The sequence below is a fragment of the Oncorhynchus mykiss genome, chromosome 23 (genome assembly GCF_013265735.2).
Source record: "Oncorhynchus mykiss isolate Arlee chromosome 23, USDA_OmykA_1.1, whole genome shotgun sequence".
In the NCBI taxonomy this organism is placed as follows: Eukaryota; Metazoa; Chordata; class Actinopteri; order Salmoniformes; family Salmonidae; genus Oncorhynchus; species Oncorhynchus mykiss.
In genome coordinates this window covers 34,235,993-34,251,973 of record NC_048587.1, presented here as the reverse complement: position 1 = coordinate 34,251,973, position 15,981 = coordinate 34,235,993, and the positions used below count along the sequence as shown (strand labels likewise).

Below are 15,981 nucleotides of genomic sequence, written 5' to 3'. Positions count from 1 at the left end.
TGATGTCATAACAACGAGCGTTCTGTTGGCTCTCGACTGCACTGTGGTTCTTATTAGGGCTCTGTGGTTTCCATTAGCCCCCACTGAAACAGAGGGACTGGTATGGAAACTGGGCTAATCCCTGGCTGAACCCTGCAGTACTCTGAATGTGTTAGTTCTATGTAGGCCTGTGAGGGCTTGTAGTCTGAGGTGTGGAGACCTGGAGACTCTCATCCCAGTCAAACATATTATATAATATGTACAGTACGCATTAGGGAATTTAATGCACGATGTATTAACATAAATAAATACCATAATTAATGTGATACTGAACATGAATAAACTACATGAATTACCTACATGAGTAACATTAGAGTATGAATAATATCTCCAGTATTCAGGTTAGATAGCATCCAAATGTATCTTCCTTGTTTCTGAGGCAAAATTTATTTTTAATGCTACACCGTGTTTCACTAGTTGCAGAGATAGAGGCCGCTGTTGAGTGAAAGACACAAGAGATATGTTTGTTTTGGTGCCATTCTTTCTGCATCCTATAGTATCAGCCAATGGATCAGAGCGATATCAATGGTGTGGCCTCTGTTGCTGGTGTTTGAGCTGTCTGTTTGCTGTGGTGAAGTATTTGATGTGTTTCTGATGATATGGTTTGTTAGGTTGAAATCCTGCATGGTCTGTAATGCATGTTCTCAGACTTCCCTTGTGCATTTTAGTGTGATGCTGTGCACCTTCTATTGTGGCACTTGGTATTTGTGTGTAATATTTTCTCATATGTTCTGTGCCACCGTGATTGTACACACATCTTGAGTTTTTGTGTTTAAGTCCAAGGTCGAATAAGCCTAAAGGAAGTTATATTTTTTGCAAACCAATGAATAGATTTTGAATCGTATCCTTACTACTCCTTAAATATATAGCCAAATACCTTGCTTGACTTGGATACTGTGCTGTTGTTTATAATGCTAGCCCTGGCACACCAATAGGCAAAATTATCAGTAGTTTGTCCATTCTGCAATGAAGTCAACTGAAGCTATATACTCCCAACAATGGTTTCGCTTTAAAAATCTGTCAAGCTCCACTGATAACTCATATATACACTACCGTTCAAATATTTGGTGGCACTTGTTTTTGAAGGAAAAGCAATTTTTTTGTCCATTTAAAATAACATCAAATTGATCAGAAATACAGAGTCGACATTGTTAATGTTGTAAATGACTATTGTAGCTGGCCTTCTAGGCAGAGATCCTCTGTCCAGTGTTTGTGTTTTTATTTTTATTGACCATTCTGAGATACTGTATGGCTATTCTTTGCAACTCTGCCTAGAAGGCCAGCATCCCAGAGTCGCCTCTTCACTGTTGACGTTGAGACTGGTGTTTTGTGGGTACTATTTAATGAAGCTGCCAGTTGAGGACTTGTGAGGCATCTGTTTATCAAACTAGAAATTCTAATGTACATGTCCTCTTGCTCAGTTGTGCACCGGGGCCTCCCACTGCTCTTTCTATTCTGGTTAGGGCCAGTTTGCCCTATTCTATGAAGGGAGTAGTACACAGCGTTGTATGAGATCTTCAGTTTCTTGCCAATTTCTCACATGGAATAGCATTAATTTCTCAGAACAAGAATAGACTGATTGGTTTCAGAAGAAAGTTATTTGTTTCTGGCCCACAAATGCTGATGCTCAAGATACTCAACTGTTCTAAAGAAGGCCAGTTTTATTGCTTCTTTTATCAGACCAACAGTTTTCAGCTATGCTAACATAATTGCAAAAGGGTTTTCTAATGATCAATTAGCCTTTTAAAATGATACATTTGGATTAGCTAACACAACGTGCCATTGGAACACAGGAGTGATGGTTGCTGATAATGGGCCTCTGTACGCCTATGTAGATATTCCATAAAAAAATCTGCTGTTTTCAGCTACAATAGTCATTTACAACATTAACAATGTCTATACTGTATTTCTGATCAATTTGATGTTATTTTAATGGACAAAAAAAGGCGACATTTCTAAGTGACTCCACATTTCTGAACGGTAGTGTACATGGATATGAGATGTCTGAGATGAACTCGGTTTGTGTGTGTGTGTGTGTGTGTGTGAGAGAGAGTGTGTGAGTGCTCCCGCACCTGTCTTAATGCGGAGCCACAATAAACCATTTACTACGCTGCACAAATCCCATATACTGTACTCAGCCTCTGAAGATGACTTCAGGACATTGGGAGTAGGAAAACATGACTGATGTTTTTGTCTCCCTGAATGGGACACATCATCTTCTGCCAATGGCTGTTGACATCTCACTGAGACCTCTGCTCATCATCTGATCTCACCAGAGAGCTCACAGCCTCGTCACATCACTGGATAGTTAGTCCAGGGCCCACCATGCAATCACCGCTGCTCTTCTAAACACTTCATGGAATGAAGGCCAGATCTGTGAAGATCATTGTGTTCAATGGCTACCAGGCCATGTGTTGTCACCATGTCTACCAGGTGTCCACCAGATCAGATCAGTCTACTCCTTTCTTCTGGCCATGACCACCTCAATCTGCTTCAGCCTGCATCAGTCTGCCTTAGCCTGGCCTCAGTCTGCTTCAGTCCACTTAAATATGCATCAGTCTGCTTTAGACCTCTTCAATGTGTTTCAATGCCACTTTGGACACACTGATCTGGACTGGAACTCATATGGACTTCCGTACCGTTCATATTCACACAGCTGAGAGAATTCACTCACACTCTTACAGTCTTGCATATACAACAGGAGTTCATGTATCATCCAATGGTCTCATCTTCTCCCAGTATGAGAACATGGGTTTGGATCAGTGTTTGTTTCCGTTAGAACATATTGAGCCTGATGAGTTAGGTCTTGTAGTGATCAGGCCAGACCACAGTTCTTCAGTCAGTAACCCAATGCACAGACAGTCTAACTGCTCCACCAATCGCATACAGGGACAGAGCTGCAGAAGCGAATTGTCATCTGGCATCTCTTGTCTTGTGGCATTTCTTGTCTTGTGGCATCTCTTGAATAGAGACATTGTAATTACACAGATTGTCTTACAGGTCTTTTTCGGGCAATTAGGGTAGTTCGCCGTCTCTGTGTCCAATGTAATCCCCTTGATGACAAGAGGCTGGACTCAACAAGAGCATGTTTGGGTTTCTCTTCATTTGAGGTGTGACGTCGAACATTGGCTCGACGACGTTGAGTTGGTTTTTCCTACCGCAGTACAAATGAGACCATTGGTAAAGCTGCACAGTTCAAACGGTCTTTAATCCTGTGGATTAGTTTGATTATGTAGTGTATCAACATACTACTTTAACTATGGAGGCATTGGGAAACCCTCCCCTAGGCAGCTTGCAAAATCTTTGCTTTGTGCTGGAGAACAGAACGAAATAATATGTATTTTCAGTCACCTGAACAGGCTCGATATGTTACAGTGACTAGGAGATGCATATGTGTTTAAACTGACTCAAATCTACTCTGGTATGAGTGAAGATCCTATGTGAGTATTACTGTGAAACCCTCTATCTGAGAGCCTCTCTCTCTGGAGAGTGGATCACTGGATCATCACCATCTGACACTGGAGCCCAGAGTGGAACCATTGGACAAACAAGGTCACGACCCCAGTCATGATCCCAGTCCGATCTATCCCCTATCTGTCTAAATCCATCTTCCTCCCAGAAGTCAGCAGTGCTCTATGTCTGACATAGAACTCCACTTCACTTAAACACACTATCCTGCCATCCACACGTCAACCAGCTTCAAGTTCTGTTTAGAGGTCCTGTCAGCCGCAGACCAAGAAACCACTTTAGAAGGCTTTTAGTAATGCCTTGTATGAAAGCGTGCGTGTATTGATGTACATGTGTTTGTCAACATGTATTCGGCTCTCAGAGGGTCGGTTTGACCCAAGGGGACGGATGACAATCTAAACCAGAATGTGTACCCGAATGTGTACTGTAGGATTATATTTTAGGTCTCCTTAAAGTTCAGGGTTTGGTTGCACACATCATGTCATGGAGGGGGAAACTACGTTTTTCACTCTTGTGGGGATTTGTTTTCTTTTACTGAAAAAACAACAAAAGTAATGTCTAGTTTTCTGAATATATTTTTCTGACACAAATGTTTTTTTATTGGGAATTAGAGTTGAGAGTGCTTTGGTATGATGTGTGTGTTCTTTTCGGGGCATTCCTGTGTTAGTTGTGATTTATGTTGCCTTGCTCAGGTTGATTTCACCCCACCCCCCTTTCTCCAGGCACATTGTGGTCTGTGGTCATATAACGCTCGAAAGTGTCTCCAACTTCCTCAAAGACTTCCTACACAAGGACAGGGATGATGTCAATGTAGAAATTGTTTTTCTCCATAAGTAAGTACATGTTTCGCTCCCTGAATTTAAACCATTACATTGCAAAATGTAAAAAATATTTTTTATAAACATAAAGCATAGGAATTTCTCTCATGACCCTTTTTTAAAATGTGGGGTCTAATGTATTTATAAAGTATGCATCAAACATCTACACTATATATACAAAACTATGTGGACACCCCTTCAAATTAGTGGATTCGGCTAATTCAGCCACAACCGTTGCTGTTAGGTGTATAAAATCGTACACACAGCCATGCAATCTCCATAGACAAACATTGGCAGTAGAATGGCTCGTACTGAAGAGCTCAGTGACTTTCAATGTGTCACTGTCATAGGATGCCACCTTTCCAACAAGTCAGTTCATCAAATTTCTGCCCGATTAGAGCTTCCCCGATCAGCTGAAAGTGCTGATATTGTGAAGTGGAAACGTCTAAGACCAACAACGGTTCAGCTGTGAAGTGGTAGGCCACACAAGCTCACAGGACGGGACTGCTGAGTGCAGAAGCGCGAAGCACATAAAAATCATCTGTCCTCGGTTGCGACACTCACTACGAGTTACAAACTGCCTCTGGCAGCAAAGTCAGCACAATAACTGTTCGACGGGAACTTCATGAAATGGGTTTCCATGTCCGAGCAGCCACACACAAGCCTTAGATCACCATGCGCAATGCCAAGCATCGGCTAGAGTAGTGTAAAGCTCGCTGGAGTGGCGTAAAGCTCGCCGCAGTGGAAATGCATTCTCTGGAGTGATGAATCACACTTACCATCTGCCAGTCCAATGGACAAATCTGGGTTTGGCGGATGCCAGGAGAATGCTACCTGCACAAATGCATAGTGCCAACTGTAAAGTATGGTGGAGTAATAATGGTCTGGGGCTCTTTTTCATGGTTCAGGGCTAGGCCGCTTAGTTACAGTGCAGGGAAATCTTAATGGTACAGCATACACTGACATTCTAGACAATTCTGTGCTTCCAACTTTATGGAAACAGTTTGGGGGAAGGCCCTTTCCTGTTTGCATGACAATGCCCCTGTGCACAAAGCGAGGTCAATACAGAAATGGTTTGTCAAGATCGGTGTGGAAGAACTTGACTGGCCTTTGGGATTTGGAACGCCGACTGCAAGCCAGGCCTAATCATCAAACATCAGTGCCCGACCTCACTAATGCTCTTGTGGCTGAATGGAAACAAGTACCCGCACCAATGTTCCAATATCCTGTGGACAGCCTTCCCAGAAGAGTGGAGGCTGTTATAACAACGAAGGGGGATCCAACTCCATATTAATGCCCATGATTTTGGAATGAGATGTTTGACTAGCAGGTGTCCACATACATTTGGCCATGTAGTGTATGTCTTTTTTTTTATGGGATCCAACCCCTTGATTGAGTATAGTACAGAGCACACTGCTTGTGAGTCACTCGGAAAGAGTTTCTGCTTCATTAGTTAACAACTTCAAATTCCAACATGTATATGTCCTTGCACTATCACTCTCTTTCTCTTTCACTCTCTCACTCGCTGCTCCTGTAGTATTTCCCCTAATCTTGAGCTGGAAGCCTTGTTCAAACGCCACTTTACCCAAGTGGAGTTCTACCAGGGATCTGTTCTCAACCCTCACGATCTGGCCCGAGTGAAGGTACTGTACTGGCATGTACTGCTGTTATAAATCATATTACACCGTACTGTAGTTACAAGGTGAAAGGCTGTGTGTGAAAACAAGAAAATACTCAAAAAGGCCAATGCTCCTGATCCCACCATCTAAGAATGACAACGTTTCAATCCAAGTTGGACCTTTGCTTTGACCTGAGGAAGATCAATTTTGGGTTAAAATGTGAATATTTAAAGGTGAGAGGGTTTCTGCTGTGTATTTTCTAACTCTTTATCGTTCCTTGTATAGATTGAGTCAGCAGACGCCTGTCTGATTCTGGCTAATAAATACTGTCCAGATCCCGATGCTGAAGATGCCTCCAACATCATGAGGTAATGATGATGATGATGATAACAAATCTGGAGAGAGGACTGTTTACAGTATGTGTTCAATATATATTTTTGAATTTGTAGGGTCATCTCTATCAAGAACTATTCCCCCAAGATACGAATTATCACTCAAATGTTACAATACCATAACAAGGTAGGGTCAGCACATCACTCCTATGCTTCCTGTAATGATCAACATAAGATAACTATGGTTTAAACGTCTTTGGAGATGTGTAATGTGTGCGTGTGCGTGCGTGTGCGTGTGTGTGTGCGTGCGTGCGTGTGTGCGCGTGTGTAGGCTCACCTGCTCAACATTCCTAGCTGGAACTGGAAGGAGGGGGATGATGCGATCTGTCTAGCAGAGCTGAAGGCTGGCTTCATAGCTCAGAGCTGTCTAGCCCAGGGCCTCTCCACCATGCTTGCCAATCTCTTCTCCATGAGGTCTTTCATCGAGGTAACGTTGATACAACATTAACATGACCTTTTCACAAATCAATATCAGTAAGGGAACATTAGCACAAATTATTTGACGCAATGTCAGCACGGTAACATTAACGCAACCCTTTCACAATGTCTGTCATCGAGATAATGTTGACACAATAACAGTAAGGTAACATTAAGGCCTAGATTCAATCTGGTCCGCAGAAGATCCACGTTATAGCATGATTGACATTTAAGGGTAATTTCCGTTTGAGCCAACATACAGCATGAAGTATTTAAGGTGAATGTGGTCTCCGCAAACTTGTAAATGTGGCCTTTAGAATAGCCGAAAAGGGGTGATGGGATTGAATCTAGCCCTAACACAACCTTTTCACAATGAGGTCTGTCAGAAGAGGTAACGTTGACACAATAATAGTAATTTAACATTAACACAACCTGTTCACAATGTTGTTTTACTTTGGTATTTACTGTAGTACTACAGGATAGATACTGTAAGTGATTCCATGGGAGGACTGAGCTCTGGTCTTCTGAGTGAGTGTTTTCATTCAGAATCGTAACGGTCTTTCAGTCAGTCTGATTTATCATATATAATTTGTAGGATATTTGGCACTCAGCATTGCAGAGGTGCTCCCCTATATGAAAGAGCTGGTCTTCTTGTCGTAAAGATAATGGAGAAGTTTATAAAGAGTGGGCTGACGAAGATCAGGATGGAGAAGAAACATCTGCTGGCCATATTTCCTGTATGAAAACAGACTAAGAAATGTAGAAAAGATGGACTATCGATGCTAAACCATAAACGGGGATCTAAGCTGTGAATGAAAAGGCATTGTCCTCATTAAAGAGGGATTTAAAACGTTCGGCTTTCATCATCTACCATATGGCAGCTGCAAAGCTTTCAGGAAAGTCATCCCTCATCGTCTATGGCAGCTCAGTGGATATGATGTAGCCCGCATGAACATCTGACAAAGAAGGGAGGAATCACTTCACATGAGAGGAAGAAATGAAGAGCTACAGTATCATTGTTACCATTATTTGATGAGTTGTGAAGCGATACAGCCCTATTCAGTCAGAACTCATGCTAGGCCAAGCCTAGTGAAACAACTTGTACATAATATACTGTCACCAAGTCAGCACGCCCTTGCTTCACTCAAAGTCAACTAAAACGCTATATTCAAACCATACCATCTCTGGTTTAATAGCAGGATGAATACACATGGAATACTGTATATTATTAAAATAGTTGGCAACAGAGAGTCGATGTGAATGACCGAAGAACATGAAATTATTCAAAATCTATCATAAATGCTAATGTGATCCATTTTGAATGGCACCATTGTGCGGTTGAGAGAGAGGACAGGAGTAATTAAAATAGTTCTGTAATAGAGGTGGCCTCTTCTGATTCTGTCAGCATGCCTTCGACTTAGAGACCTCCATAAACATATGAACCTAAAGGCACAACGCTAGAAACGGAATGCTTATAGTGCATGGTGGGTTGCACTTGAGGACCGATTATTGTGAGGCTTCTTAACTAGGTGAAGAGTGATGTGTCTGACAGCTTTTCTCAGCACAACTCTTACTAGGTAATTACAGAGAATGCGTTCCAAATGGCATCCTATTCCCTATTTAGTGCACTACTTTTGACCAGGGCCCATAGCGCTATATAGGGAATATGGTGCCTTTTGGTACACATCATGGAGAAATAGTTCAGTTCTGACACATTCTGCTGCAGACGTCTGTAATGAGCCTGTGTGTGAATGGGAAAGGAGGGATGTCTGGTCAGATCTGGATGAAGTTCATCAGGCCTTGTTTTGTTACCAGGGCGATAAAAGGCCGTCGTCATGGCGATTTGTCATCACAGGTGATTGAAACAGGAAGAGAACCAGAAAGTTAGTGAAAGGTGCTAATGAGAGACCCAAAAATACACACATACGCACACACACACACACACAATATAATGGATGCCATCTCCGCAGGATCCCCTCGATTAGTGTTCACCTAAAGATGCCTGACCAATTGCTCTTACCCAAACAGGCGAGGCGTGTGTGTGTGTTAGTTATAGAGGAAGTGTGTTCTGAGTCCCATATTAAAGCCTGTACAGCAGTTAGGATGGGGTGTAGTTATGATAAAGAGACATGGATACAGTTTCATTATGGTCTAAGGATCTGACTGTGTCTGCAGTTCATCAAAGTGTCTTCTCCTCCATCACTAAGAGACTGCTATTGAGGATGGGCTTATAAGTGGCTTATAACTGTGCTCAAGTTACTACTATACACATTTTCCATTTGTATATGTATTTTTATGTCTTTATATGTGTCTTTACGTATTTATATATGTATTTATATGTATCTTTACGTACTTATATATGTCTTTATATGTGTCTTTACGTATTTATATATGTCTTTATATGTATCTTTACATATTTATATATGTATGTTGTGCTTGTTGCTTCTCAGATTGAAGAGGATACGTGGCAGAAGTACTATTTAGAAGGGGTAGCTAATGAGATGTACACAGAGTATCTGTCCAGTGCCTTTGTGGGGCTCTCCTTCCCAGCAGTCTGTGAGTAAGTATGACACACCACAGTGATTTAGTCCTTGGGCTGGTATGGGTAACTCTCTCTGCTACATTCTGCTGCTCTGTTTTACTGCTGCTGTACAAACGCTGTTCTGTCCCTGGTACTGCTACAACCGCTGTGCTGTTCCCTGGTACTGCTACAACCGCTGTTCTGTTCCCTGGTACTGCTACAACCGCTGTTCTGTCCCTGGTACTGCTACAACCGCTGTTCTGTTCCCTGGTACTGCTACAACCGCTGTGCTGTTCCCTGGTACTGCTACAACCGCTGTTCTGTCCCTGGTCCTGCTACAACCGCTGTTCTGTTCCCTGGTACTGCTACAACTGCTGTTCTGTTCCCTGGTACTGCTACAACCGCTGTTCTGTTCCCTGGTACTGCTACAACCACTGTTCTGTTCCCTGGTACTGCTACAACCACTGTTCTGTCCCTGGTACTGCTACAACTGCTGTTCTGTCCCTGGTACTGCTACAACCGCTGTTTTGTTCCCTGGTACTGCTACAACCGCTGTTCTGTCTCTGGTACTGCTACAACTGCTGTTCTGTCCCTGGTACTGCTACAACTGCTGTTCTGTCCCTGGTACTGCTACAACTGCTGTTCTGTCCCTGGTACTGCTACAACCACTGTTCTGTCCCTGGTACTGCTACAACTGCTGTTCTGTCCCTGGTACTGCTACAACTGCAGTTCTGTTCCCTGGTACTGCTACAACCACTGTTCTGTCCCTGGTACTGCTACAACCACTGTTCTGTCCCTGGTACTGCTACAACCACTGTTCTGTCCCTGGTACTGCTACAACCGCTGTAATGTTCCCTGGTACTGCTACAACCGCTGTTTTGTTCCCTGGTACTGCTACAACCGCTGTTCTGTCCCTGGTACTTCTACAACCACTGTTCTGTCCCTGGTACTTCTACAACCACTGTTCTGTCCCTGGTACTGCTACAACCGCTGTTCTGTTCCCTGGTACTGCTACAACCACTGTTTTGTTCCCTGGTACTGCTACAACCACTGTTCTGTTCCCTGGTACTGCTACAACCACTGTTCTGTCCCTGGTACTGCTACAACCACTGTTTTGTTCCCTGGTACTGCTACAACCACTGTTTTGTTCCCTGGTACTGCTACAACCACTGTTCTGTTCCCTGGTACTGCTACAACCACTGTTCTGTCCCTGGTACTGCTACAACCACTGTTTTGTTCCCTGGTACTGCTACAACCACTGTTCTGTTCCCTGGTACTGCTACAACCCCTGTTCTGTTCCCTGGTACTGCTACAACCCCTGTTCTGTTCCCTGGTACTGCTACAACCACTGTTCTGTTCCCTGGTACTGCTACAACCACTGTTTTGTTCCCTGGTACTGCTACAACCACTGTTCTGTTCCCTGGTCCTGCTACAACCACTGTTCTGTCCCTGGTACTGCTACAACCCCTGTTCTGTTCCCTGGTACTGCTACAACCACTGTTCTGTCCCTGGTACTGCTACAACCCCTGTTCTGTTCCCTGGTACTGCTACAACCCCTGTTCTGTTCCCTGGTACTGCTACAACCCCTGTTCTGTTCCCTGGTACTGCTACAACCCCTGTTCTGTTCCCTGGTACTGCTACAACCACTGTTCTGTTCCCTGGTACTGCTACAACCACTGTTCTGTTCCCTGGTCCTGCTACAACCACTGTTCTGTTCCCTGGTCCTGCTACAACCACTGTTCTGTTCCCTGGTACTGCTACAACCACTGTTCTGTTCCCTGGTCCTGCTACAACCACTGTTCTGTTCCCTGGTCCTGCTACAACCACTGTTCTGTTCCCTGGTCCTGCTACAACCACTGTTCTGTCCCTGGTACTGCTACAACCGCTGTTCTGTTCCCTGGTACTGCTACAACCACTGTTCTGTTCCCTGGTACTGCTACAACCACTGTTCTGTCCCTGGTACTGCTACAACTGCTGTTCTGTCCCTGGTCCTGCTACAACCGCTGTTTTGTTCCCTGGTACTGCTACAACCGCTGTTCTGTCTCTGGTACTGCTACAACTGCTGTTCTGTTCCCTGGTACTGCTACAACCACTGTTCTGTTCCCTGGTCCTGCTACAACCACTGTTCTGTTCCCTGGTACTGCTACAACCACTGTTCTGTTCCCTGGTACTGCTACAACCACTGTTCTGTTCCCTGGTCCTGCTACAACCACTGTTCTGTTCCCTGGTACTTCTACAACCACTGTTCTGTCCCTGGTCCTGCTACAACCACTGTTCTGTTCCCTGGTCCTGCTACAACCACTGTTTTGTGCCCTGGTCCTGCTACAACCACTGTTCTGTCCCTGGTACTGCTACAACCACTGTTCTGTCCCTGGTACTGCTACAACCACTGTTCTGTTCCCTGGTCCTGCTACAACCACTGTTCTGTCCCTGGTACTGCTACAACCACTGTTCTGTTCCTGGTACTGCTACAACCACTGTTCTGTTCCCTGGTACTGCTACAACCACTGTTCTGTCCCTGGTACTGCTACAACCACTGTTTTGTTCCCTGGTACTGCTACAACCACTGTTCTGTTCCCTGGTACTGCTACAACCACTGTTCTGTTCCCTGGTCCTGCTACAACCACTGTTCTGTCCCTGGTACTGCTACAACCACTGTTCTGTCCCTGGTCCTGCTACAACCACTGTTCTGTCCCTGGTACTGCTACAACCACTGTTCTGTTCCCTGGTACTGCTACAACCACTGTTTTGTGCCCTGGTCCTGCTACAACCACTGTTCTGTTTCCTGGTATTGCTACAACCACTGTTCTGTCCCTGGTACTGCTACAACCACTGTTTTGTTCCCTGGTACTGCTACAACCACTTTTGTTCCCTGGTCCTCCTACAACTGCTGAAGAATAGTTGGTAGATAGAGGAGGACAATGACATTAAGAGTAAATTAATATAATATAAAAGAAAATGAACATTTTAATTTGAAACTATTGGTAATGTTGAAATAGTAACTATATAATGTAGAACCTTGAAGAGGCATACCATTCCCTGACAATCCTCTGTGTGTGTGTGTGTCTGTGTGTCTGTCTGTGTCAGGCTGTGCTACGTGAAGCTGAAGCTGTTGCTTATCGCCATCGAGAACAAGTCGGAGCTGGGAGAGAGCAGGTTTGTGTCTCTGTGTTTCTGTCTGTTTCTCTCTGTGTTGTACAGGACAATGTGGCTGCTCTTGCTCTGTATATCACCACTGAACCTCTCTTTCTGTAACATCCCAGAACCTTTTTAAATCTTAGGATGTCTTTCAAGATTTATCTGTAAATAGTTGTCTCTGTGTTGAACCATGAAAACCATTAACACTATATGGTACTATTAACTGGCTAACTATTAACATGAAATACTACTATAAATCCCACCCACCCCAACAGCAGTGTGAACTGGTTTTGTGCAAATAATGCGTTTATAGTGGAGTTGTTTTAGTTTAGTTTTTACTATATTATGAAATCACTATTGAATAAGTCATGTCTAACTAACTTGTTATATATTTTGAAAAACATTTATTTTTAAACTTTTGCTCAGCCTTTTTGTAGTGTGCTTGCACCTGGACATGGTATCGTGAGGCATTTAGTTTGGTCATGCCAGGCTTTTTTCCACTACATAGTGCCACCATTCTCAGTGCCATCTGAACTGCATATCTCTCTGATAGCAGAAGTAAATGATTTCACAGATGCAATATGTGTAACAAGATCAGCTCTTCTAGATCTTCAACCTTCTGGTTTACTAAGTGATATGAAGGTCTTCAACTTTTTCACAGAGTGCTACAGCAAGCACTTTCATTTCCCCATCAGAAGGTAGAAGGACAGCAAATTGAGTCATATTGAGACACATTCATAATATGATTTTTCATCTCTCCTTTTATGTTAATAACAACTGTTTGATTTGAGGTTGTTTTCTTGTTGTTTGCAGAAGCCGAAAGCGGTATGCCCTCTTCCTTATCTTTCCCTCCAAAGTTCAACCCTATCGCCACCACTTTAGAGCTTCTGACTTTGGGTCATGTTTCCTAAGGATCCATTTCCAAACCCTATATCAAAACGGGCCAATGTCTCACTCTATCTTTGATTGTGTTCCTTGTGCCTAATGCACTAACTTCTTTGCAGGCAGAGAGAGGATAGTTGAATTTGACTCGTTTGTAACTCTTGTTGATTTGTCTGATGTTGTCGACGTGCCCAGGCTAACACCATCCCCTCCATTTCTACCTCCTGTTTTGAGTTTCTTTCTGTCTCGCGTTTCAGTCGTTCTGCTTAATTTCTCTCTCACTTCAGTTCTTTTTCAGTGTCCTCAGTCAGTCGTAACTGTGTGCGAACTTTGCCAAACTGATTATAATTTTCTTCCCGGGTGTTTCTTTATTTTTGTGCTATGCTCATCATCACAACACTACTTCATATTATTATAGATTTGATAGTGTCATCTCACTTATCAGTCGGGAAACAGATTGTTGATGTCTGAACCCCAGAAGGGTTTATCATGGATTAGGCTATTGTTGATTTGTTGCACATTTCTGCAATATTATGGAATCGGTGGATTGATTATGTCATTGCAGTTTGACACAAATGCATGTTTTATAGATTTTTACAATACCAACAGCATTTGTTAAACCATGTCATATCTTATTCAAGGCATGGGACCATTGACTTTGGATAACTTAACATTTATCCTATGGAAGTTTTAGGCCACGTTTTCCATGGGTGCTGCAAATCATCTTCATACATTTCATCCCTTTCTTACTGTTTTGTCATATGTGTGTGGATACGGTTTGCTTTCTGTGCGTGCGTGTGCGTGCGTGTGTGCGTAAGCTTGTGTGCGTGTCAGTCACCATGTACCCCCCATACCTGTGTGTCTCTGAGTAGATGTTATCAAATGAAGTCACTTCCTGTCAGTTTGGTGTTTAAGAAAACAATCCAACTGCACAGAAGTTACTGCAACAGTCTGCATCTACGTACCTGTCTCTTTATCTGTACTGCGGTGGCTATGCCTGGTCTGTTTTACACTGTTTGGTAACTGCATGTAATAACACTATCATATGGGATGCTTGCCTTGTTGCTCATAATATGAGGTTTTGATACAGTTTGTGCCTCTATGCATAATTGGAGAAAAAATACATTTTGTTTCATTTCTTAGTTATTAGATCTGAAATGTGTAAACTATGTGAAATCTCAGATTTGGGCAGCAATGTGTTTTTTTTTTTTGTAGTGGCTTTGTTAGTTTATTTTGTATTTTCCCGAAACAGCATGTCGAACGTGATTCCTGTTTTCTACGCTGGGGCCATTCTATCTGGTATAAAGCTCAATAGGGCAACTCTAAACTTAAGTTTAGCAGAATATCATGTTATTTTGCTGTTGCTATTGATTACAGCTTTATAATTGATCCAATCGCCCCCTTCTTGTTTAAGTACGTTGTTTGTAGAGCCCAGAGGAAAGATTTTTTTTAATCATTTGCAAATTAGTCTGTAGTTTTCAGCTGCTCTCAGCTATTTTCTGAGCCTGCGTGCACTTTGACACAGTATAATGTTGGTATAGATAAGTTGTCTAAAATCTGTCTAAACAGTACCAAAGTACCAAAAACTAAAAACATTTAATGTATGAAGGCCGAACATTGAATGACAGTGAATAATTAATAAATTAAAGAGTTGGTAAAATAACGTATTAGTAAATTAAAGAGTTGGTAAAGTAAAATAACGTATTAGTAAATTAAAAGGTGAATAAAGTAAAATCAGGTATTAGCAAGTCAGTCAAGCATAAAAATACAATGAAGTATTAGTAAAACACAGGATTAGTCAAATTTGTAAAGTATAATAAAGCCTTAGTAAAGTAAACTATTTGCAAAGTATAGTATTCATAAAACAAGAAGTCAAATATTTGTTAAGTATTATCAAAATAAGTTAGGAAAGTATTCCTAAAGTAAAGTATTATTCATTTCCCTTTCGTCTGGGCTCGGAGGCCAGGGTTGTCGTCCCCTGACTGTCGGTCTGTGTGTTCCGTTTGTTAGTCTGTCTGCACTCCCATCATTGATGATTCCTACCCACAGGTAACCATTAATGAACTGGGTGTATGTATCGTCCACTCTCGTCTCAGTCTAATTCAGGGGGAATGATACAGCCAGTCCATACAGGCACCCTACACACACACACCATCCAAATCTACATTATCTTCTTTACTGTAGACATATGTTTGCGGATACAGTTTTAGGGTCTGTGAGGTTAGGGGTTACAGTGTTAGGGGTTAGAACGAATTTGAGTATGAATATTACTTATCCATTAGATAATATTACATTGCCATTTTCCCTCAGATTCTTGGTTATTAATTTGTTCTCCCTGATAAATCAACATGGACACTGATAACCTAAAGAAAAAATGCATATCATATCACATTTCTTAGTACTATAACAATACTATAATACCCTAAAGCAGTGCTATAACAATACTATAATACACTAAAGCAGTACTGTAGCAGTACTTTAACAATACTATAATACACTATATAACAACACTTAAGCCTATAGCAGATGATTCCTATTCCTCTGTAGTCTTAGTCCGAGGGCTGTTCATTCCCTTGCCTTCCACTGTCCAGTACTAACCCAGGTAACAGTATCTAACTGTAGTGTAACACACTCGTTACATCATTCTGATAGCTGATTGGCTCTGACTTCTGAGACTGAAACCACTC

General features: G+C 42.5%; 1 protein-coding gene across 33 annotated transcripts in view; it reads left to right on the top strand.

Moving 5' to 3' along the window:
• The window catches only part of kcnma1a (potassium large conductance calcium-activated channel, subfamily M, alpha member 1a), a 292,474-nt gene that overhangs the window by 217,556 nt on the left and 58,937 nt on the right, over window positions 1–15,981 (top strand). For 22 of the 33 annotated variants that reach the window (XM_036960270.1, XM_036960275.1, XM_036960268.1 and 19 more), the window contains 8 exons: window positions 4,230–4,340; window positions 5,863–5,968; window positions 6,230–6,312; window positions 6,394–6,463; window positions 6,608–6,763; window positions 9,204–9,313; window positions 12,362–12,430; window positions 13,226–13,237. In XM_036960270.1, the coding sequence (XP_036816165.1) occupies window positions 4,230–4,340; window positions 5,863–5,968; window positions 6,230–6,312; window positions 6,394–6,463; window positions 6,608–6,763; window positions 9,204–9,313; window positions 12,362–12,430; window positions 13,226–13,237 (717 nt within the window). The remainder of the gene's footprint in view (window positions 1–4,229; window positions 4,341–5,862; window positions 5,969–6,229; window positions 6,313–6,393; window positions 6,464–6,607; window positions 6,764–9,203; window positions 9,314–12,361; window positions 12,431–13,225; window positions 13,238–15,981) is intronic. The other 11 variants (XM_036960271.1, XM_036960289.1, XM_036960297.1 and 8 more) reach the window with 1 other exon arrangement.